Here is a 26402-nt window from a genome sequence, read left to right as displayed (position 1 = left end):
ATTTACTAGAATAGGTCATTTTGAATGGTAGTTTACAGATTCTCAATGTCAGTTTCCTACATGTGATACATATTGCCTTAATTTTCTTGAATGGGGGCACCTGACGTATTACTCTATTTAAATAGTTTTCCCATTTTTACTTAAATGGTATTTCCAATACGTGTATTTTTTAAAACACTGTATTGTAGCAAGATTTATTTTTAATTAGCCTTTTACATCGGCGCTTCATAATGATGACTACCACAATTCAGTGAATTTATAGATGCCTTGCCAATACATATTTCCTATGTTATCCATCATTTGCCTTCTTGAAAGTATGCCCAGGATTCCTTACTATTATATTTTCTTTTATGTCTGCATACTAGTTTCAGAAAGCATGTCTTTCCTTATAAACCCTACCTTTGCATCTGGTCCTTATGTGGTTGGTAGTCTGATATAAATGAGGTAACTAAAAATTCCTCATTATTAAATTATCTTACTTTAATGCACAAATCTGAAAAATAAATCCCTTTGCCTATCACTTATAATAAAAGCTCTATATTAATAACATGAACAGATTTCATGAAGTTTACAATAAATGCAAACCTATCATTTAGTAAAAAGTATAAAACCCCTGCATTTATTAACTGGATAGGTTAAACTGAGAGTGACCAGGTTTGAAGTGCATGCTGATAACTATCTTTTTATTTTTTATTTTTTTGACAGGCAGAGTAGAGAGTGAGAGAGACAGAAAGGTCTTCCTTTTGCCGTTGGTTCACCCTCCAATGGCCGCCGTGGCTGGCGCAGTGCAGCCGGCGCACCACGCTGATCTGAAGGCTGGAGCCAGGTTCTTATCCTGGTCTCCCATGGGGTGCAGGGCCCAAGCACTTGGGCCATCCTCCACTACACTCCTAGGTCACAGCAGAGAGCTGGCCTGGAAGAGGGGCAACCGGGACAGAATCCAGTGCCCCGACCGGGACTAGAGCCCGGTGTGCCGGCACCGCAGGCAGAGTATTAGCCTATTGAGCCATGGCACGGGCCCCTGATAATTATATCTTTATCACAATCTTTTGTCTTTATAGGAAAAGGATCACATGGTTTACTAAGTGAATGGGCCTTTTTTGGTCTGATTCTTCTCCTATATCTCTTTCCCTTTTTGGTCTCTGAAATACAGGGTTACAACATGGTTTCCAATATGCCTACAATGAGTCTTAATATACATCTGGCTTTGAGATAAATTCAGGGATTGGGGAGAGGAAGAGTGCTTAAAAAAGGTAAGTGTTTTATTTTCAGTTTGAGGAATACATTTATATCGTCAAAGTAAAAACCTTTTTCAAGGCTAGCTACTAGGAAGCTTGACAAGCAATTTTGTCTATTTTAAACACTTTATTCTGAATTCATGCATTTTAAGAAAAAAATGAAGATTTAAAAATACTCATCTAGTGAAGTCTCCTATGAGACTAAATCCACTGATAAGAATGAAACCCTAACTTTGGTATTGTACTGTTTTCACTTATATTTAATGTGAAACTTTTTTTAAAAGTTCAATTTGTTTCCAGGCTTCTTATTGAATTAAGTCTACTATATTTGATTTTTCCCCAGAAAAAAGATTGTTTTTCAGTCCATTCACTCCAAACTTGTAAGAAAAAAACAAGCAAGAATTTCTAAGGAGAGGCTGAATTGTACATGATGGAAAAACTATGTATAAAGCAGAGGCAGACAATTGTGTCTCCACTGAACTGAGGATAAGAAATGAAACTCCAGTATGGAACTCCAAATACACTTGTAGGACTGGTCTTTGTGTCCTAGAGTTGATCCAAGGGAGATTTCAATAATTCCTTTAGGGATAAATATGGATCAGAATGTGCTGAACCGAGTTAAGAAATGGCTTTGTTTCCCATAGCTGCAATGCAAGAGAATAAGATAAACCACTTTATGCCACACAATAATCTAGATGGCATTGTATATAAAAATCTTCAGTGAATCTTTGATTTTAAACTAAAAATATTAACTTCAAATGGTTAATTAGCAACAGCTATAATTTTTACAGTGTTAATCTGTCCTTTCACACAAGACATTCTCATAAAGAACACTTCCTGTCATCACCAAAATCAGTACACAAACATATACAATTGCATTTTCTTTCCTAGAACCATGAAAGCATGCAAATTGTCAAAGCCTTACCGAGGTGTACAAATATCCCTCGCTGTTCATTGCCAAATACAGCTTGCTCTGAACTCCTTGAATAGCCACCACTCGAAGACCCACAGGGATGAGGTTAAACAGAGCTGACATTAAAAAGAATGTGAAAACAGTGTTAAAAATCCTGAGTTTCACAGTTTTTCAATGTTTGCAGCAGGACTGTCTGGTCCTCCCAAAGTAGTATGTAATTGGTAAGGATGGACAGATGTATATTTAGACACATGCAGATAGACAGGATTTCATTCCACATTTTAGTATATTTGATTCATGGTTCCAGTAGCATAACTGGAACTATAACTACATTCTCAACACATTGGACAAATTTGAAGACTTTGAGCACAATTCCATATCTTTACATTTTATAGTGTTGCAGATGGAGAGAACCAGTCATAGAGTTGGTATACTAAATAGCATCATCCTCAACAAATTACAGTATGACCCTCTATAAAATTTCTAAAATTCTCACAGGCACAGTTAAGATGGACCAGTTGTGGAGAACTTTCTTGACTCAGAAGTGACACTAGACCAACCAATGCACTCATCCAAATTATCTGTATCATTCCCAATGCAAGAACCTCAAAATAAATCTGAGCCTTGCTAAAATGTTATTTTGTAGTTAGTCCTATGTTCCCAGAGTAGTATTTCTTAAAGAATCAACATTTTCCAAGATACAGTTGAGAGAGCTCTTAGCTTTTTGGTCTCTAAGAGCAAAGTTATATGAACAAAAAAAATAATGAATTTGTTTTCATTTTATCATTTTTTTCTGCAAAATAGTTACAAGTGGGCAGCCAGTTGGTGCCAACAAGGCCGTCATTTCTCCATTTAAAGGTTTGCGTGAAACTTACATCCAGGCGCTCCTCACAACCACACACCACTCACTGGAGACAACCAGTGGGTATCCTCCCACTACCAGCTGTCTACTCCCTCCCACACCATGAATAAAAATAAAGCAGTACATTTATAAAATGTAGTGTTTGCCACACACATCTTTTGAAAATAGCCTGTGCACCTTTCCCTCGGGAGCCACTGACCAACATTGGTGATTTTTGCCTTGTTTTGTGTGTTTGTTGTAGATGATATATCAGTCTGGTATCATTTTTGTGAAGAATAGAAAGGATTCACCCATGGGAAATAAGTTTGCTTGGGACTGCTTATCTGTCTGCATATATATTCTGCTGTGGTGGATGTGGTAATATGGATGAGAAATATCAGTGAAGAATCAAGTATTCCTTGGTGAGCCTACAATTTGTCTTTCCCTTAAAACCAGAGTGTTACTGAAGAGGAGCTAGGACATATTGTACAGTTCAAAATACAAGTGTTCCCTAACACATGCCACTAATGGCACTTCATTCAATACTCATCATATTAAAACACTGTGCCCTTCTGTTATATGAGGTAAAGGAAAAATAATTGCACAGATTGCAAGCCAGGATCTCATGCTATATTCAACAACTAAACTCACAGGCAAGAAATCTGGTATCTTTGAGCATGTCATATATATGTCATATCTTTCTGTTGATGATGCCTTGCTCACAGCAGGTGCTCAATAGGCACTTATGGTTTGAAAGCAAACTTTATGGTGAAACCATGATAATGTATTTTTGAGAAGTAATATACCACAATTTCATCATAAAAACCCAGTTTAAAATTCCTGATATAAAGCACCAAACCAAAACTTCCACATACGTTTGGTTTAAAAGTCAAAGTACTATAATATCACTTGACCACTATTACAACTGTTACGGATGAAACCTAGGTAAGTCATAGTAGTAGATACTGGAGAAGGATAAATGAAATTCAGAATTACTTCTAGAACTTCATCTTTTGCAACATTCTGAACTTTCTTAGTTCTTTGAATGCAGGTTGTAAGAAGAGGGGAGAGAAAGAGGGAAAGAGAGGAACAGATTTGATTTTCATGTTCCCCAAGAACTCTCTGATTTGGGTTTTAATGAGCAATTGAATGCTTAAATTTCAAACACCAGATAACAGTAGGAGGAAGAAAAGCAAAGATCAGCAACCCATATCTGAGATTATCTGTTCCTGAATAATGGTATTAACTATATCATGGAATATTATTTTTTCACTATGTACTATAAATTCCTATAAAGCCTGATTCAAAAACAAATCCAAAACAGAAATTTGAAGACAGCAGAAAATATAGAGTGGCTAGCCGTACCAGTCCAATTTAGTCTTTTCTTTAGACACTCAAGATTATAAATGAGCTGGGTTATAATCTGGCTAAAGGAACAGTGTTCACAGATCAAAATGCAAAGAAATTATTTCAGAGGTGAGTTTGGAAAGGATCAATGTCATCCTATATGTCTCTGTTTCTCCAAATGTACAGAACTTCTTCATAGACTTAAGATATGCTAAACAGGGGATAACATTGCGGTACAGTGAGTTAAGTCACCATCTGCAGTGCCAGCATCCTATATGGGTACTGGTTTGAGACCCAGCTGCTCTACTTCTGATCCAGGTTTTAGGATAAAGGGCAAACCATGCCTTTAAAACATCCTTCACTGCATCCAATACAGATGTAATCAAATTACTGCCATGAAATGTCCATCATTTTTCCCTCTTCAGGGGAAAATACATAATTTATAATGGCTGATTTGCTCATGATGAAATTTCATTGGACTAGGGGCCAACGGCTGGACTGATATTTACCATTGTAATAAATCTACATAAGGTAAGGTTAAATACACATCAGTTTTTAGAAATGGATGTCTGGATAAGTGTGAACTGATTTGTTTTTATATGATCTTGCTTATCATATCAGAATTAAAATAGCAAAATCAATCAAATTGAACTGAATGATAAAAATAGTATAAGATTGAGTTAGAAAAATATAAATACCAAGAATACATATTAGAGAAATCTTGTATAAACAAAAAAATAACAGATTGTTATTTCACTCACTTGGAATAAATAATGAAAAATTCCTGCTAAGGAAGTTTCATGGCTTTAGGGGAAGAAACATAAATTCGGATGGATACACTTCCATTTTCACAGATAAACTTAATCTTTTAACATTCTTACTGTGCCCCACAATATCCTCAATGAAGAAGCTAAGGGAGCTCCTTGACAGTATGGTTACCCTTGCCATCAGGGGTGGCATTTGTATGAACCATGTTATGGTAACACCTTTTTACCTTTGGTTGACTTGCCTCTTTTTGTTTCTATGTGCCTTAAAACAGATTCCAGGGGCCGGTACCCTGGCACAGTAGGTTATTCCTCCTCCTGCGGTGCCAGCATCCCATATGGGCACCGGTTCTAGTCCCAGCTGCTCCTCTTCCAATCCAGCTCTCTGCTGTGGCCTGGGAAAGCAGTAGAAGATGGCCCAACTGCTTGAGTCCCTACATCCACATGGAAGACCAGGAAGAAGCTCCTGGCTCCTTCCTGTCTTTGGATCGGCACAGCCTCCGGCCATTGTGGCCATTTGGGGAGTGAACCAGCAGATGGAAGACTTTTCTGTCTCTCCCTCTCACTGTCTGTAACTCTACCTCTGAAATAAATAAATAAAAATCTTTAAAAACATTCTAGTTACAAGTAACTAGTTTTTCTAGTTACATTCCAGGCTATGTTCTTTTAACATCTTCTAATATCATTAGTATACAGAAGCATCACATGTATTAGTGTTAAGGCAACCAAAGGCAGAAGATATGCATATGTAGATACTGAAGAGTAAAACTGACTATGATTTAAGAATTCATGGTTTGAAAAGACTAAATTTATGTATGTATGTATGATATGTGTATATCCTCTAAAATGGTTAAATACAGTGTGATCTTGATGGATTTAGCACATCACTGTTAGTAAAACACAGCACATAAACTTTTTTTTTCCTTTTCAGAATGCTCTTGTGAACACTCGACCCAAAATACTTCTTTGATTTGTACCTGGAGAAGATGTTAAAAATAAATGGGTGGGGGAGAAGATGTGACATTGTGGAGCTCTCTGCCAGTTAATCATGAACTTCCCCCTTCCACCCATTTCCACAGGCATTCTGAAAAACAGTTCAGCTTACATCCCATAACTCCTCCACCCAAACACTGATCTATACTTATAGTTTTTAGAAATGTTATGTTGGATTATCAGTGTACTAACTGCTATTATATGATTAAAACAAATCCTTCTAGTCACACTTGGCTAATTGTTTCAAGTAGAGAGTATGCACAAAACATTAATATCACAAAAGTGACAGCATTTCACAAAACAGTGAAGAACCACTTGGTATGGAGGTATTTTATCCGAGACACCAACAGAGATTTCTTCAAGGGTAACTAAAGGTGACCTCCTCTTGAGGTCACAACTTTGTTATGAGCCCCAGAAGCATTCGTAAAAAGTGTGAAACTCTTTATCACTTACCATTGGGTCCCCTTCTCTATGGCTTTGTTTTCCATAACCATGATCTCTAAGAAAGCTTTATAGTACCCATTAGCATTCAGTCCTATTTTCCTTGACCATGTCTGAGTTGACAATGGGACTATTTCCCCAAAATTATCAAAATCTGTGAGAAATTTTGTAGCAGTGCGGGAAAACAGAACAAATTTTGAAAACTAAGTGATTTTAGCCTCATAGAATAACTACAGGTCTGCAAGACTCTATGAATTGCAAGCAAACATCAATTACTATAATTGAAGAATAGAGTGTACTATTAGTGAGGTTATATATTTATTATCCCAAATAAATAAAGAATATGTAATAAAAGGTCCTGTGACATCATATAATCAGCTTTCTTCAATAATTGCAACTAAAAATTATATTTTCTGATGTGCTTCCTTTTTAAGTTCACCATTATGGTCTCCAATCTGGTCTTATTTACATATATATTTTATTTAAGTTATACAAGTTTTGTATATTTTCTTTATACAATTATAGGAACATAGTGGCACTCCCCCATACCCTCCCTCCCACCCACGCTCCTACCATTTTTAATTTAAACCATGGCTAAAAATAAAGCACTAAATGAAATCTCTTTATCCACCTGTGGGAGGAATCTCACTATTAAAATCCCCATTAGTCTTATCAGTGTGTGTGTGTGCGTATGTGTGTGTAGGGGGTAGCAGAAGTGATAGTGTATATGAAACCACTCCTGTCTCTTGGGATGAGATTGGCTTCTTAAGAGTAGATAACATGCTATTTCAGGATCAGTATGTGGGTGAGTAAATTTTCTGTGGGAAAAAAGTAATAAAACCCAAAGGACAGCCATAAATCTATCTAGATTACCATGGAGACGACATTTGGATTGCGCTTCAGATGGTGTCAACATTATTTGCTCTAGCTCACTATTTTAGATATTTTCATGTCCAACTTCCTTTTGGTTAACTTGAGTACACGAGATTATACAGTGTGGACATATTTTGCATTCACTTCAGGATTTAGTAGGGGTTGTTTATTTAAGAAAAAATAAAAGGAACACAATGTCAACAACATGCTGGCATATAGTATTTATTTTGCAGTCACTTACTGTAAGTGCTGTCTTCGTCTTTGGTGCCATCAATGGTTCCATCTGCCTGCAGTTGCAAGTGGTAGCCTTGCCGGCTGTATAGTTTGGTAACTATACCCTTAAGCTGAGGCTCTGCAAAGAGAACAATGGTTTATATCAATTGATAAAGTGTGTCTACATGGTTGAAAAGATCCAGAATTCAAAATTTTAACTTCATTTACATATTTTAGTGGAAAAGGTGAAGCTATACTTTTAAAGAGTCCTCTAGAAGAATGAAATTGAACTATAAGTTTCAGAATAAATCTCGAAACTGAAGAAAGGTTTGATTGCTGCTTTACAGTGTTGCTAAAGCCCTAACACTCTGACAGGGTCTCCAATTTCTGACAGCCAGTCCTTTGGCTTATAGAATGGGTTGCTCTTTCATTGAACATTTGGGATGGGCTAGCAAATGGCAAATTCTGCCTTTTAACAATGTGCCATTTGTCATGTAGAAGGAAAAAGAGAAATAACAAAGTTAATTTGGAGTTTGCAGACCAACAATCAGAAACCTGCTAACAAAGATTTATTTCAGAATTACAATTTGAATAAATAATTCCCTCCATTCTAAGAAGGTTAAAATGCATAAATAACTTGGAATTCCATCAAAGGACATATATTTATAAAACTGAGGCTTCCACACAAAAGGGAAGGGGGATAAAATAACTATCGTATATCACCATATCCTATCCTATTAATTATCCCTAAAGGAAAATGTGTGTGAAAACAGCAGGACTTATGTTGGTGGGGAGAAAATTAGTACATATTTATTTTCAAATTTAGTAACAGACATATGATTATCCAAAATATGAGTTCTTAATTAAAATAATTTTTAACTATGAATCACAATAGGTTAATCAAGTACATAATTCACCAATAACAGCAAAGTTATCCAATATTTGCTTTTATTGAATACAGCCACCTGCGCTGAAATAATATTTACGTGATTACTCGAGCCACATAAGCATGCTTTGCAATCGCTTTAAGCCTTTTTCAACTAAGCTTAATTTAGAGCTAATGCATTAAAAAAGAACTTTCTGCAAACAGAAAACCTATGTTTAGGTTTCCATTCCATGGTGTCTAGAACACACAAACAGAAAAGAACAGCCTGATGAGTAAATCCGATTTGTGGTAATATTCTTATCATAATGGGTAAGAAGATCGTGTAATAGATTCATTTGATTCAGGCTGGCAAATAAGCTGCATTTTCCACTGAAGGTTTACCTTGACGCAACCCAACACCTATGGCTGTTTGAATTCCCCCTCACCTGAAAATCGCGCTACTCTTATCACTGGCATGATTCAAAAAGACCCACAATCTGGTTATGAATTTAAGTTCCCTGTTCAATCCTGCATTTTAGTTATAAGTAATCAGTTTCTAGGAGTCTAACTAGATCACTGAGCTCTTTGCGGCAAGGTTCTAGAAGCCACTCCTCCCCCCCCCCCCAGCAAACATTTTAAAGCTGCACCACAAGTCAAGTCTGTCCCGAGAAGCTAAAAAGTAATCAAAGAAACGGAAAACCTAGATAGCGGAAGCCCATGTCCCTTGGGAGTGGAAGCTGTAGGGAAGGGTCTGACAGGCAGAGACAAAGGCAAGAGAGGGGGATTCCCCAGATTCCCCTGCGACGGGCGGAGTGGGGGGGGGGGGGGGGGGCGACAGTGTCTGCTCAGTTCCACGCCCGCAATTTTCACACCTTACACGATAGGCATGGCTGGTTCACACCTGCCTAGAGACCACCGGGCATGCATGCATACACATACACACACACACACACACACATGTGCCATGTCTGAAGCTGAGGGCGCGCCTCCAGGGCTGGATACGCCCCCAGGCTGTGCGCCTGTCCCAGGGCAGTTGCAATGCAGCAAGCCTGTTACTGTTATGAAGGAGGCGAGAAAGCAATCGTCTTCCCACGCACGCACGCACACTGGCTAGGTGGCCTCATCCGCACAAGATGGGCCACCAGCAAACTACCTACGCATACATACTCGCCCCCAGACCCCGAACACTCGTAAAGTCTATGTATATAAAAAAGCTTAAAGCTCTTTCCGACCTGGTCTCCTTCTACGCCTCTTCTTGGAGCCGAAGAGTTTGACCCGGGAAAAGACATTTAACTTGTTTTTGTCGCAGCTGGTCTTGCCTTTGCTGGGGCTGCTGACACACTTGCAGGCGTTGGATTTCTCGCGCTCGCGGGCTTGTCTCTTCTGACGGATCAGAGAGCTGGCGATAGCCGCCGCCATGGCCACGACGCCCACCACCACCACTTCTTTTGCTGCCCCTCTCTGGGTTCGCCGCCTCCTCCTTCTCCTCCGCTGCTCGCCCGCTCTGCGTCGCGCTTTAGCCGCCTTGGTCTCCTTAAGCCGGTGCTTGCCCGGGCTTCTCCGCACTCGGGCTTCAGCCGAGGAGGGGGCTCAGCATGCCTTCTGAGCTCCTCTGGCGGTGGTCCGGCTCCTGCACGGGCTGTTGGCTGCCTGGGTCCGAGCCGACGCCACAGCCCGGGGCCAGGATCACAGGCGAGACTGGCAGGCGGAGGCAGAGCTGCGCGACTGCGTGCGCTCGGCCCCTGCGCCCCGAGGACACTGTGCAAGTCCAAGTGGCTTGGGTCGGAGTTTCGCAGCACCCCCCGCCCTGTGCCTCGGGGATGGGGCCAGAGCTGAGAGGCGGGCGGAGGGAGAGAGCGCGGGCGGGGGAGAGGCCGGGAGCGCGGGCGGCAGGCAGGAGGAGGGGGAAGGCAGCGTGCTGGGGAGCGCGCCCTCGCCCTGGCCCCTCCGAGTCTTCCACTAGTCCTTGCAACTTCTTGGCCTGCTAATCGGGAAAAGTTGGCCCGTGCCAGCTTTCCGACAGGGATCAAACAGGTAATGGCCTCGCATCTTCGCCGTGGCTGCTGCTCTGGGCGCGGCACAGGCGCTGCAAACGGATTCAGCCTTCACAGGCACCCTCGCGAAGAGCGCGACGGCCTCGCTGCAGCCCCCTCCCCCCGCGGCGGCCCCTCCCTCCGCGCCGCCGGCCGCCCCCACCCTCCCCCCCACCCCCCCCCGTCCCTGGCCAGCTGCCAGGGCTAACACCTGTAGGGGCTTAGGCACTTCCCCATCACCCAAGTGCTTCTCCTATTCCCGAAAGGATATTCGGGAAGAAACAGTGATGGAGGAGGCACCAGGATGAGGCAGTTGAGGGGAAGGAGCGGAGGTTTGCTTGGCGATGGCGGGTGGTGGGGCGGGGGTGTTTCCATAGTGTTTGACTCTTAGCTGGCCAGATCGCGTCCGGACTGCCGCCCCAAGGAAGTTCCCCAGACCCCTGCCCCAGATTCCGACTCACCGACACAACCCCCCACCTCCACTGAGGTATTTTGCGTAGCGACACTTGTAGCCTTTCCGGAGAGGCCAGGTGCCCAGACGGGCTCAGCCCCCGCGGCGGCAGCAGCAGCAGCAGCAGCAGCAGCCGGCACTGCAGAGCTGCGCCCGCACACTACGCTGCCACCCAGTGGTTTTTGCTGACTTTTCATTTCAGGTTAATTCGTGAGATCCAAACCCCGCTTTTCCTCTGCTCCCCTTTATCTGTCCGTTGAGGTTTGAGATCCAAGCAGAGGGCTTGGGTCGTGTATCCTAAGCGGTATTGGGGAAGTGCCTAGCAGAACCTCTTTATTCTAAGCTCTGGCCCACCTCCAATCGCCCAACTGCTTCCTTCTTTTCTCTGCTCCTCAAACTCAGGCAGCCTCTCTCCCTCTAATTCAGGATCAAGCCTAGCTTTTTACTAGCCTCTTTTCCCAAGGTGTGCCCGCCTCCTGTGCTATAATTTATTTGGAAGAAAAAGATGGGGTTTTGAGGCCAACAAGGCAGCAAACAGAACAATCCATGCACATCCTTATCTTCAAAGAGACACAGTTATTTTTTACCATTTTACAGAAGCCCCAAGTAGGGTGGTCCCATCTTACTTGACTCTTCTTCTCCACTCCATGCCTTCTCAGAATTTATGTAGATACAAAATCAAATGCTCACTGTATCCCCAGAACAGCCCTTTTCTCTTCCCTGACCTCCCAATAAGCTCATAGTTAATAATACTGAAACTCTCTGAGGCTTCTTAGTCCATCATGTGAATCATCTGATGCTTCTGCATTTCATTGCTTTCCTAGAGGAGCTGCTTCTAACTCCCACTACCCTTTCCAAACTTGAAATGTCTCTTGCTCCATCAGAAGCACCCTTCGAGGATTTCCAAGGCTGACTAGGGTGGAGGTTGCAGGGGCTAAAGGGCCCCTGCCTACCCCTTTCCAAAAGAAAAGGGAGGTCAAGGTACAAGAGTTTTAGCATCTTAATTCAAATAGTCACTCTTTCAGAATTTAATTCATGGAAAAACAAAATAAAACCATGGGCTGCTTCTACCAGACCTTGAATGCCTTAAACATTGGAAGTAGGTCTTATCCTCCACTTTATTACCATCTCCTGGCACAATTCCTGCTATACAGTCAATGCCCAATAAAAATTTGTTGAAAATAATTGATGAATGACTGATTTAAATTGATTCTGAACGGTAGGAGGATGTTTCCCAGTTCAGAGCACATGTGATTGTTGGTCAAATTCCAGGAACCATGGAGATGAATCATTTCACCAAAAAACAGGTCTAAAAAAGAGGGCCAAATATTTTGGGTGTGGGATGGAAAATCCAGAAGTTCCTGCTAAGCACTAATGCCTGGAGCGTCTTATTTTTCTGCTGTTTATTCTCAAGATTGTGAGCAGTATGCATGAAAAAGCTAAAGAAGGAAGAAGTTCTGATTCAGGAAAGGAATACTCCTTAGGAAAAATGAGGAGATGGAATTGAAAACATGAGGCTTACTTTTCCACACCTTTTCCTCCACTTCTCCTAAGTGAGAGGGCTCACAGTTTGCTCATGCAAACTCTATCCACAAGCTACTTCCAGGATGCCCATATAATTACTGGGATGGTCACTTTGAGGTGGATATTAGAGGTAAACATACTCAGAGGAGACTTTAGGAATATTTAATAAGGGGGAAGCACTTACTAAAAAGTTGTAACAACAAACATAAACAAGTTAGCTCTGTTTTTCTAACCCATATCTAATACCTATAGCATTTTTGATAGACAATCAAGCTCTATGCCATGAACTCATGGAAGCACTGCATCAAAGCTGATGACTGGCTGCTTCTATAGGTACGTGTAGGGATGCCTTTCTTGCTCTATTTCCTTTACCCCAAATTAAATATCATAATCATGAAAAATTAGGACTAAACACTCCCCCCCTGCTATGTGCTCTTTGTCAGCCTACAAATAGTACCTGTGACTTTTTATACCCATCCTTTATTCTTTGATCTCCATGAACAGGAAAATATATGGCACATTATTGGCTGAAAGGGGGACTTTAATTCTCTGTGAGCTGTCTACCTACAGACCACATCTCATCCATCAAGAGAACGCACAAAAATCTGTGACTTACACAGGGTAAATTCAGTGGACAATGAAAGAAGATCATTTTGAACTTTGATCCAAACCATTAGCCATGAATAAAGCAAATCTTTTCATGCTTTCCAAAATGTTCATTTTCTAGGTGCTTGAGAACTCAAAGAGTAAGAGTACCACTCTCAAATTCTCAAAGGGGAACTGTGTCAAGGCGCTTTCCATATCAGGGAGGCATGTGTGAAACCCAGAATTGCAGTCCATCATAGAGAAGCAGATTTTGCCTTTCTTTTCTGTCTCATTGCCATCTCAAGCCAATAGTATGGACACAAAAGGAAGGACTGTCTTTTCGCATCCATTTCAAAATACTTTTTTCTCCTTTTATTCTAACAGTTCACAATTGTATCTTTGTATGGAACTTCAAGATCTGCTCCAGATTCACAGACTTTCAATGTTGTCTGCTTAGTTCCAGTGCTCCTAACTCCTCTAAGCAGGGTGAATCTACTCTCATTTGATCTTCCAGCCCTCCTCTCCTTGTCCAGGTTCAGGAAAAAAAATGATTCTTAGCTCCTGTCCTCATACTTCCTGTCTTCATAATTCTCATCTCTCTGTTCTCTTCCCATTCCACGAGAATATAAAATCTAAATTGCATTCCAAAGACTCCACTCTGAGTTCACTTGAGAACCAGGTTTTAGCATTCTTTCCAGAGAGAGTTATATGAGTTATCAGAGCATTGAATGCTGATCATTTTCTGCCAATCTCTTTTGGCAGGCCTCAGATGAGCTGTAAGGAAGCTGAGGGGACCTGCTCTCAAGAGACATCTCCAGGGATTTCCCTATTCACTGACAAGGGCAGCAAAGGGAGTATTTAAAAGTGGGGTAGCAAGTACCACTTTTTCTTGTCTAATTATCTCCAAAATCCCAGAGAAACAACTGGATAGAAATACAGATGAGATTAGTGAAAAGCTACTAGAATAAACTCTTGCCACTTTAACTCCAAGCAGGAAGAAAAATACAGTTTAAGGAAGTTTTGTCAATGTCACACTGGAATTCTAGGGACAGAAAGTGTGACTATTGTATTCTGTACCACAACCTGACATATTTATTAGCTGGCAAAGAGTCCTCCTAACCAGATCATTTCGGGGGAGGTGTTGTACTTCAGAAACAAAGGTTTCCAAAACCATTTTTTTTTAGAAATTGATTGGCTCTGCTAATTTGTATTCATAATGAAAAGCCATGGGACTCTAGGTTTGTATTGAACTAGGATGGTGACTTGGCTTTCATTATGTCTTCTCTGAGATCATTCTCCAAATACTTAAGCTGCAGAACTTAATAATTTCAGCTCTGATTTATATTTAAAAGTCAATTGGTAAAACACTGATTACTTCTGATCCTTAAGAATAAAAATCCTATAACATAAAAATTTCATTGTTTGGTTATATTTTATGAACATTAAAACCATAAAACACCATGATGGTATAAATCATACCTATAAATTCAGATCGTTGCCATTTAATTAGCCAGAGCAGCTGTAACATACAGAGTTCAAGGCCTCTGATTACGTGTGAGGTCATTTAATCAAGAAAGGCTGGAGAGAAGTAGCAGACTGCTGGGGTGAAGAGTTCTCCTGACCATACGGAGAACACACTTAAATGAGCTTAAGCTTCAGATGTGAGAATTTAAGTTTTGTATAAGGGAAACATTCTGCTGACTTTTTCTTCCATAGAAGCTTTTGTGAATACAACACAAATTTATCTACCTGGGTGGATATGTGGGTTGATTTCTCTTAAGACTCTCATTCTGACATAAAAACTACACTACTATTTATATACCCATGACCTGCAACAAAGAAGTGCTCACAGGAAAAAGGTAAGGGGGCAGTGACACCATTATTGTGAAAGCTTAAGGTCTCTACTGATAGGGAATGGAGATAGTGAGTGCCTTTGCCCATGGAAAATCATGTTACATGAACTTGGAGCATGTGAATGAATTCAGTCACACTGATTTCCAAAGCTTCTCTCCTCCAAACTGTAGGAGAAAAATTTGTTGGAAACAATAAATTTATTTGTAACCAAACACGTTGCTTCTGTGATGTCAGAGCATGAGAATGAGCAAAACTGAATGAGTCTCATTCAGTTTTATTCAATACTATCTTAAGATCATGAAAGAACAGTTGCTATTTGATAAACTGCTGCTAACAACCATAAATGAGGTAATACTATGATGAAACATTTATGGCAACCTAAAAATGTGCAAGACTCAGAGGTAAAAGATCCATAACACTGGGTTCATTTCTTGCCCAGGGAACTAAGGAATTTAAGTGAAAAACTAGGATAAAATGATGGAGGATTTGAGGCAAAAGCAGACAATTTAATTTTGGGGGATATAAACTGTTTCAGGAAATAAGGTTACTGGAAGAAGGTGACATAAAGTCAGGATTTTAAATAGAGACTTCAGTATTTCTGGATGATTTAATGTTCATTATTATTTAGCATATCAGGGCAGGATCCTCAAGCAGAGAAAAGGATGCTAGATTGATTTCCTACTTGTCAATAGCAGCATTTCCACAAATTTCCTCTAGAAGAATTTTCATTTTTTAAAGGAGAAGAGAGGTATTTGGGAAATACTTCAGTGGTCTCTCAGGATTAAGAGTCTTAGCACATCTCTTTTCAGACACTGGTCAGGATTTTGGCCGGAAAGCCTGCTGAATTTGTAGGAAATATTATCCTCCAAATTCTAAAGAAGGGACAAAGGAAAGTCCATGATCAACTTGAGAACTGTGCAGACACTCTGGGTGATTTTTAAGCTCTTCACTCTGCTTTAGAATATTTATTTTTTGCCCAAACTGGGTTCTCAAATGATGGTAATATATAACAAATAATATGGTTGTAATTTGACAAGCAACTTGCTATCTAATACAACTCTATTTCTTTTAATATGTAAAACAACCAGAAAGGTATGTATTATTATCATTATTGCCATGTTAGAAGGAAATTGAAGTCTAGGGAGAATAAATGAAACACTTATGGTTTTCTGGCTAGTACACAAGTAGCAGTGCCAGTATTTAAATTAAGAATCTTCAGCCAATAAAATTTATGTGTACAAGGCCAGCCCTTTGAATACTACCTCTTTCTTTGTTGGCACTAGATCTGTAAATTGGGTTGCTGAACAGCAGTTCCTGGATATGGGTACCTCCTGGCAAGGGTAACTGGGGAAAATGGAATACGGCATGATTGTCAATTCAGTTCTGTATTTTATTTCTTTTACAAAAGTGAATTATGCAATTATCAAGAACAGATATGGTCCATGCATAGTTATGAGCATAATTTGTAATACTTTTAACAATAACTTCTTAGAGTGATATTTAAAGAAACTGATAAATTTCTCACCAAAATTAAATGATTATAAATCAATACTTATTGTCATCCTGGGGTTTCCAGTTACAGAAACAGTTTGACACTAGTATCCTGTTCCACTCTTGTGATCTGAAGCTTTGCAATGCTATGACACCCTAAGGACACTGCCTATTCTTCATCTCCATAATTGCTAGTGGCGACAAGCACTCTTGATTCTCTCAGTTCTTTGCACTTAGGGAAAATTGGCTTTCTACACTATAAGCTTTTTGATACCATCTGCTTTTATCAACAGGAAGCTTTAGTTCAGCCAAAAGAAAGAAAAATATTACGCACAATGAATGAGTCTGCGAACTCAAAAGGCTTCCACAGCCTTGGCAACTCATGACGACAGCCTAGGGTGATGCCATAAACAAGAGTGTCAATTTGTTAAGTCAACAACAGGAGTCACTCCTCATGTAGGATCTCTGTCCTTAATGTGCTGTACATTGTGATTTAATGCTATAACTAGTACTCAAACAGTATTTTACACTTTGTTTCGGTGTGGGTGTAAACTGTTGAAATCTTTACTTAATATACTAAATTGATCTTCTGTATATAAAGAAAATTGAAAATGAATCTTGATGCGAATGGAATGGGAGAAGGAGTGGGAGATGGGAGGGTTGCGGGTGGGAGGGAAGTTATGGGGGGGGGGAGCCACTATAATCCATAAACTGTACTTTGAAAATTTATATTTATTAAATAAAAGTTAAAAAAAGAAGCCTATGACTATCCTTTTGCAATCAGGTATTTCTCCAGTCTCCATTCTATCTAATTTGCTCCCATTTCTCCCTTCTTCCAAACAGCTAAAAGTACAATCTACTGATCGAACTTATTTAGTAACTTCTCTTGCAAGCACTGATGGCCTCAAACAATTTCAGAACCACTTTCATAAATGGGACCTTGGCACTCACCTAAGGATCTCATTATAGAGAAGAGATCTGAGGCAAGATAACTTAAATGCATTTGTCATAGGCCATTTATTCATTTATTAGGATTTACTGAGAACTAGTTTCCAAGTACTGAGCCAAGATCTGAAAAATACAAAGTTATTAATAGCTAAAATATATTGAGCATTTACTTTATCCCAGCCTTTATTCTAACTACTTCATCCCTGTTTATGCATTTAATTCTTATAACATTATAGGCTTATCTCCATTTAACAGTTAAAGAAACTAAGCAAATAAATAGAGGATTATGCACTCATTCAAGTAGGAAGTGGTGGAACCAGGATTAAAAACCATATATTCCGACTTCATGTCACAGATTCTTAAATCTACTGCCTTCCTAGTGCCTGTCTGACTACATGTGGAGGAAAAAGAGAAGTAAATAAATTAACAGAAACACTAATATTGTAAGCACTATAAGAGTGACATTAATTTTTTAAGTGTTGGAGGAATTCAAAAGAAGGCACAGCTAACTCTGCAAACGGAAGGTCAGGATTGAGTTTAGCTTTGGAAAAAAATCCCACTGAAGATGGAATTTGGAAGATGAGGAACTAGGAAATTAGAGAACTTCTAAGATTCTTGGCACTGCGTTCCTTTCAGCATTAAGAACTTATAAAACCTTGGATTTTTATGCTTCTACACTTCAAATCACTTGATGATAAGTTGGTCTAACATTGTGACTGCTCTTCATCAGTGTACTTTCCTGTGTAAAGTTGATTACTAGTTTAGTCATGAAGCATGCTGGAGGATGGGGGAAATCAACAGTGCTATACACATATTCTGATGGACATTTTGTGAGGTTTTCTTCTTGCCTGGAAACCAGTTGGCTTCCCTGCCCCAATGCTTGCATTCAGTATATATTGTTAACAGCGATGTTTAAGTATACATTCATTATTGATTTATGGCTGCCATCAGAAGGCTTAGTAGAAGTAATTCCTTTAGAAATATGCCAGTCAAAATGAAAGTTACATTGCCATGTATGCCAGAGTCAGTCAGCCTTTCTCTTCTTGAAATAACGGAGGTAAGCTCCACCAGAGTTAGAAACCAGAGGTTTGTATGCAAGCAGTCATGAAATGATTTTTATTATGATAATAAAACTTCAAATTAAAAAATATTAAAAGTTTATAGGGAAATGACTGTCCAAGCCAAGTAATCCTAGTAACCCTCTATGTAGATTTCAATAGTCCTGGGGGAAATGGACAAGTAGTGTTTGGTTGGCATTTGAATATATTGAAAACATATTAAAAACCTTCCTACTCACTGCATTCCTCTTCCTGTCCTCAAAATACCACTCCATGTTTCTTTGCCAGAATATTGGTATCATTTGATCCAAAGCAAAAAAAAAAAATACTTAACAGGATCGTTAAGGAAAAGAACAATGTCCTATCTTACTGCAACAATCAACACAACGTCGTGTGTGTGTGTGTGTGTGTGTGTGTGTGAACTACAGGCAAGCCTCAGGCAATGCTGTGAAGTCAGCATCTCAGCCCAGATGCCCCCGTCCTTGTGGTGCCATATAAGAACCTGCTCTTCCAGGCAAGTCTTTAGATTCCACACCTTCCTAATTCTTCTCTTTCAATAAAATGGTCCTGTCTTGCATTTCTTCCCTGGGTCATTGCTTTATAATAAAACAGTTCATTAATCAGGTCCTTTTCTTGGTGTTGGACTAATGGATACTAATCTGTTTTCTAACAGGGATTTTATGGAAGTAATATTACATGAGTATACTTCAAAAAGTCTATGGAAGATGGAATTGAGAGTTTATTTTGGAAGAAAACAAATTTTTGTTGCAAAATTCCTTCATAATACATGGAAATATGTATTATGAAAAAATAAAAACATTTGAGTAACTGGTAAATAGAATTTCTCTCCTTTCCTTCCTCCCTCCCTGTCACTCTACCTCTCAAATAAATAAATAAAAATAAAGAAACAAAGGTCCCTTCCCTGTTCAAACCACTACTGGCTCTATCAATATGTTTGCCTGTGAGCATACGCATAAAGTCAACTCTACATAGATTTTAATAGTCCTACCAGAGAGGAACAACAAGGATTTGGTTGGTATTTGAATATATTTAAAACATATTTAAAGACTTTTTACTCACTGCATTCCTCTTCAACTGTGTCCCTTCAATTGTTTTTCATTAATGCTGGAAATTTAATCATCAGTCCTTCATCTACTGCCTCTCTTTAAATCTTCCTATTCATATTCTTCTTCCAAGATTTGTACTAGGTACATATTAATTGTCATTCTCTCCTTCGTGATTCCATACTTCTATTTCCTATTTCTATTTATTCATCTTTCTTTGAAGAATCTGAGTAATTCATTGGTTTCCTCTTCAGCCAGGTTCAGTCTGTTGTTTGATTTTTGCTTTCATTTTTTTTTCATTTATTAAACTTTTATTTAATGAATATAAATTTCCAAAGTACAGCTTATGGGTTACAATGGCTTCCCCCCTCCCATAACTTCCCTCCCGCCCGCAACCCTCCCCTTTTCCACTCCCTCTCCCCTTCCATTCACATCAAGATTCATTTTCAATTCTCTTTATATACAGAAGATCAGTTTAGTATATATTAGGTAAAGATTTCAACAGTTTGCCCCATATAGCAACACAAAGTGAAAAAACTACCGTTGGAGTACTATTTATAGCATTAAATAAGAGTGTACAGCACATTAAAGACAAAGATCCTACATAATATTTTTAAATTAATTAATTCTCTATGCCATTTCCAATTTAACACCAGGTTGTTTTTTTTTTTCATTTCCAATTATCTTTATATACAGAAGATCAATTCAGTATATAATTAGTAAAGACCTCATCAGTTTGTACCCACACAGAAACACAAAGTATAAAAATACTGTTTCAGTACAAGTTATAGCATCACTTCACATTAGACAACACATTTCACTGATATACATATATATACTATACTATATATTATAATTAACATAATTATAAATACATGCATATTAAATATATCCATATATATACAATTTTAATAGTTGTCTTTTTTAATGTACTTGCAATTGTTTTCCTTTCCTATTCAGAGCTTATGGAATATTCATTTTTATCATGTTGAACATTTTGAACTTGTGTTAAAAGTTCTTTCACATTGTCTTATTTCAGGAATATGGGTTATCCTGTTCATTGCCACTATCTACTCTCACTGTTGTGGTTTATTCTCCTCTTGCAATGTAAATTTGACTACAGACTTACCTTCAGGTCAAGAGTTATGTTCTGTAGAAGTCCCACAAGAACCCTGGGTAGTAGAGCAATCTATCTGTATAGGTGTGTAGTAATAAACTGTGATCAATGCTATAAAACAATAGGACAAAATGCTGTTCAAGAGTATAGAGGAAGCTGAGATAGACGGTCAGAGAGGGGCTGGCACTGTGGCGCAGTGGGTTAACACCCTGGCCTGAAGTGCCAGCATCCCATATGGGCACTGGTTCAAGTCCTGGCTGCTCCACTTCCAATCCAGCTCTATGCTATGGCCTGGGAAAACAGTAGAAGATGGCCCAAGTCCATGGGCTTCTGCACCTGTGTGGGAAACCTGGAAAAACCTTCTGGCTCCTGGCTTCGGATCGGCTCAGCTCTGGCCAATGCGGCCAATTGGGGAGTGAACCAGTGGATGGAAAACCTCTCTCTCTCCCTCTCTCTGCCTCTCCTCTCTCTGTAATTCTAACTTTCAAATAAATAAATCTTTTAAAGAAAAAAGGTCAAAGAAAGCCTCTGAAAGGAGACATCATTTTGCTGACTCTTGAGATATGACACAAACCCAGCCACATGAGTAGTACAGGAGAGAATTATCATTTATACTGTGACAACTCTAAGATCTCTGTTGCTTTCATCAGCTGAGATGGCTACTCTGAGTTCCATATATGGATAGAACTACCCAATTGCCTCGCAGGATTTCAAACTAAACAAATGGAATATTGAACTCATCTACCCACAATGGTTCCTTTTCTTTCTTTCCATGTGGCGATTGTATCCTACCCTTTTCTGGATGCATCCACTATCAACCATGCAAAAAAGCCTTGCCATTCTCTTGAACTCTTTCCCTTTCCTCCCAACCTACCACCAAAGCACAACAAAGTACTGAAAATTGTACCTCTTAATATCTCTTCTAAGTTTCTATTTTTAAGATTTTACCCTTTATATTTAATCATAGCTACCTGTTTTCTCTCCTTCCTCTCTCACCTGTTATCAAACTACTCTGTTAATTCCTGCTTTCTAATCTACAAATTTGATCATACTACACTCTTAACAAGTCTTCAGTGGCTCTCCATTACGTACAAGCCCTCTAATATCTGGCCTCAGACTTCCTTGTCATATTTACTTACTGTCACTCTCTCTCTGACACACTTATATTTCAGAATACTGAAGTACTTCATTTAGCTCAAATACTCCTTGCTACACTTTGGCCACTCCAAGTACTGTATCCTTGAAAATCCAATGCTCTTACGTCTTCAAAATTGATATCAGGTATTAGCTCCTCTGGGAAACCTCTTCCAACAACCCAATGTAAAATCACTGTTTTCTTTTTCTCTGCTCTATGGCCCCCAATATGTGTAGCTATTAGGGCATGTCAGATTAATTTTGTCTACTTGTCTGTCATTCCCACTATACAGTTGAATTCCTTCATTTCTGTGTTCCTACATTCAGATAGAGCAGGAGCACAATGAATGATAATTTTATGAATAAATGAATTAACTAATTTTCCCTTTGTCCATTTGGAAAGCATTCAGGAGGCTGCTGAAGCAATGAAGTGCAGGAAAGGTCCATTCTGTTGCAGTAAGTTTGTACACTATATATATTATAGTGGTACTTGAGTTAGGCTATGCTTTAACTACAGATAGAAGCCATGTCAGGTACTGAACTATAAGCAGGTTATGGCTCCTTTTGAAAGGACAAGTTAAATCAGCATAGCAATTACATTGGCCTATATTTATCTCATATTTTGATATTAAAATAATTTTTATAAGTATAAAACAATTTAAGGGTTGATATATCTTGTCTTATTTGATTTGTGTGAGAATGATATAGGTTTCAATTGGTTCCATTTTACAAACCAGGAAACAGTGTCCCAGGAAGAGGGACATCACACATTTTATTGACTAATTGCTTTAGACTATATTTCTATCCAAAGCACAATTTCAGTGGATTATAAGAAGGCACACAAGAAAATAAAGCTGAAATACAAATAAAAGGACACCAGAGTGAAGGAAGAAAAATTAGTATAGTACAGTGTAGGAGTCCAACAGAGTCTCAAATCTAAGGTTGCTGAAATCAACTCTCATTCCTTTTCAGCCCTGTTAGGCTTCCTCCAAGAGTTTTGAACTACTAGGTGTAGTTACTGGCAGTTCTGCTGGTATAAGAAAAGCAGCAATAATTCTGACCTCACCAAGCAAGTACCCAGTATATATTTAAATAATGTCCCATCAAATGTAAGCACTGAAAATCAAATTCAAACTTGAATATATTCATCCTGTTCAGGCTATAAACCAAATAAACCAGCAGGCAAAAGCAAAGTGAGATTAGCTTGAGACAGCAAAGAAAATTGACCATAATAAGGCAGGGGATATTATATATAACATTAAAAAAGATACACATTGTTTATATGTACATGTATATATATGTATATGTAGATATATAGATAGATAATGATAGATAGGTAGGTAGATAGATAGATGAATCTGTTTCTGAGGTAAACTAATTCAATTTTGTTCACATAGCACTTTATGGCTATCCCCCCCTTCTTGTGCATTTTGATGAGTGTTTAAGCAATAATATAGCTTTCCTTGGATCCTTTGCCTCAACTGTAATCAGTTACATTTTCCTGAAGTGCTACTGAAATTGAAAGTGATAATACCTATTTAAACATCTCCAGCACTGACATTTCCAAGTCTCTTTTCCAGCATAAACAAAATTAGAAAATGTAAAATATAATCTTTCTCACATGGTGATTTCTTTGCAGGGCTTCAACTGAAAGGTAGTCTATTCCAGAACCATGACCAACATGCAGGAATAATAATAATAATAACAGGTCATAACAGTAATAGCACCAACACTTTTACTGAACATTTACTCTGGGCCATGTATGGTTCTAAGTATATTATATATGCTAACTTATCCAAACAACACAACCACCCTCTGTCATATATGAAGAAAAGGAAGCACAGTGAGGTTGAAAACTTTTCCTGAGGTCATACAGCCAATGAGTAGTCAAACTAGGATATTAATCCAGACAATTTTGCTATACACTGATATACCAAAATCATAATTTATAGTTATTTGTCAGATGGATGTATTATATATTGTATTATTATATTATTATTATATATATAATATATATATTATATATTCCATGGATTATTTCTGACCTTCTGATAATCCCTGTTGCTTTCTGTTTCTATCATTGCAAATTAGCCTTCCAGTAGTAGCAGATGAGAAGGCAGAGATACTACTAAATTCATAGAAAGCTGTATGAATTTCTTCAAAACTGGGAATACTTATTGCCTCAATTCTCTTCCTTTATGCTCCCTGCAGTGATTTCTATCATCCTTTACACCTTTAAAGTCACTTTTTCACATGTCTGTAGATAACCCTGGTGTTACCATGTAGATTGGATCAATGTCTTGAGCCAGGGCCTAATTTGCACAATCTGTTGATTAGCAGGGGGTATTTGCTTAACTGTAGCAAAGCTCTCCCATCTACTGCCATGACTAATCTCACCAGTTAATATATGGGATTCATGAATGTTAGGAACTGATTCTTAGGTTATTTAACACTTCAGTACTATTCAATAACAGCTTAATTAAACCTCAAGGAAAAAAAAAAGGTCAACAGAGAAACAGAATTAAATCTCTTAAGAAATTAGTTAATGAGAAGGGAAAGTTAGAATTCACTGCTGTCAGGCAGAAGAAAAAATATAATGCAATAAAACATAAATTGTACATTTTATCCTGGGTATTCAGTAGTTGATCATCCTGACCAAAAGGTAAGCATGATTTGGGAAGAGTCTTTTCTGTGCCTATCACTGTACTGGATGCTTCAATACTTATTTCATTTAGTTATCACAACCACCCACTGAAGTAGGTGGATTTTTTTTTTTACAGATATACACAGCCCAGAAAGGTTGAGTCATATGCCCAAATCAAGATACCTACCAAGAGTGATACTATGTAAACAAAGATAGGACCACCTGAATGTTTTTGACTCCTTACCAGTGCAGTAGGACTATATACTATATATATATATTTTTCCATGAAAAATCTTGATTCTCTGGAGGATAGAAATGGGGCCAATGAGAAGTTACAAGAAACCAAAGCAGAGCCCATTTGTATAATGACATTTTTAGTAACAGAGACTACCCAAAAATGCGTAGCATGGACTACCCAAAGATGCATAGCTGGAATGTCTTGGGAAGTAATCAGTGTGCTGCCACATTAAGAATACACAGACGGGCTGTGGGATTGCACAGATCCCTGTGAGTATGTACAAAAAGCTATTATTAAAATTGCTATATTGGTCTACTATGCTATGTTATATGTGTGTACATATTGTATGTCCACATGGGGAAATTTTATTAAGAGTTTTATTTCAAATGGCTTATATATAAGATTGTCCATAAATTTAAGCTGCTAAAATCAATCAAAGATACATTTTAATTTGTGTGACCTGAATCTGTGTATCATATGTTTTAAACTTGTTGGTAGAAAGAAACTAAAAACATTTTATATGGTTGTGCTTAAGTTTACTGGTTAAACAAACTACACCATGTTAGATATTTAAGAGGTGTTTTCAAATACATGATTCTTAAAATTTATAGAAGGCATTGGACCTTCTGGTAAATGTTTTCTTAAGTTGTTATCTAATGGTTGAAACTGTTTGCTAAGTATTCATGTGATATTGCTATTGTCAGCAAGCGATCTAGGACTTGCTCCCTCATGTCCCTATTCTAAGCCCAACTTGTTCTTTCATTTCTCTATTCTCTTCAAGGTAGGAAACTAATCTATTATGAAGGAATCTGTAGGACGCACAATTTAATCTTTAGACCTTATAAGAGAGATGGCTAACATTTTTCTGTAATAGCATAGCCAAAATAAGAACTTAAATAATAATCTCATAGCTAGATTCACTTCGCCATCAGCGAAGTATACAGTAAGTAGAAAAAACCTCGCGTTCAGACCAAAGGGAAAGAAAGTTTCAAAGTGAGAATATAATTTTCCTCATGGGCATTGTCTACCTTAGAAAAACTACTACAGAACATGCCTGTGACTATAGACTTGTAGTTCAGGCCACCGAAGATTAGAGATGGGACTTGGGCACTCCCTTGACTTGCATCCTCTGGTCTGCTTGAACAAAAACCAGGAGGAAAAGAAAGCTAGGCATCGGAAGCAATGGGTGGCAGGCCTATTAATGGCTGATCTGTACAGTGATCTGCCCTCAAGGAGACCCAACAGGCCAGTCCACTGCAGTGGCTTTCAATGTGGTAAGCCTGGGCTTCAGCAGAAGTCAGCTTGTGAAGAGCCCTGGCAGCTCTGCCAAGAGTTGGATCACTGGAATTGGACCTGCCCTGGAGTCGAAGGATGCCCAGGTCAGAGCCACAGATCTTATTGGCTCTAAGTTGAAAAGCCCTTCACTCAGCCCAACTTCCAAAGTGACCACTGCAGCTGAGGGGATGGTCAAGTAGGGTCAGCAACGTTGCAGGCAGAACTGTAAATTTCTTGTTAGAGATGCCCCCTGCCTTTACCTGGCCAGCTCTCCTCCCAGGCCAGCCAAGTAATGAAAGTCCACAGAGTGCCTTCCCCTAGGAGGTTCACACCTCCCTTAGGATATACCCCATGTGAAGAGATAGGTAGGTCTGGGCCTCTTAACTTACAAGGCCTAAAGCCCACCAGATTATTATCAAGCCCCTTCTATCGAGTTCTATTTGCCTCTCAATCAGAAAACTTAATTGTAGCTTAGACAGCACCTTTCTTAGCTCCTCT

At 38.9% G+C, this 26402-nt stretch overlaps 1 protein-coding gene across 7 annotated transcripts in view; it reads right to left on the bottom strand.

The window, feature by feature from the left end:
* Positions 1-26402, bottom strand: part of FGF13 (fibroblast growth factor 13) — a 723070-nt gene that overhangs the window by 119971 nt on the left and 576697 nt on the right. For 6 of the 7 annotated variants that reach the window (XM_062183982.1, XM_062183983.1, XM_062183985.1 and 3 more), the window contains 2 exons: positions 7652-7762; positions 2164-2267 (listed from right to left, as the gene is read on the bottom strand). In XM_062183982.1, the coding sequence (XP_062039966.1) occupies positions 2164-2267; positions 7652-7762 (215 nt within the window). Of the gene's footprint in view, positions 1-2163; positions 2268-7651; positions 7763-9720; positions 9908-26402 lie in introns of those variants that run through there. The other variant, XM_062183984.1, reaches the window with a different exon arrangement.

The sequence above is a fragment of the Lepus europaeus genome, chromosome X, assembly GCF_033115175.1.
Source record: "Lepus europaeus isolate LE1 chromosome X, mLepTim1.pri, whole genome shotgun sequence".
Lineage (NCBI taxonomy): Eukaryota > Metazoa > Chordata > Mammalia > Lagomorpha > Leporidae > Lepus > Lepus europaeus.
The sequence above is the reverse complement of the archived record's forward strand: the minus strand, read 5'-3'. Positions and strand labels throughout refer to the sequence as shown.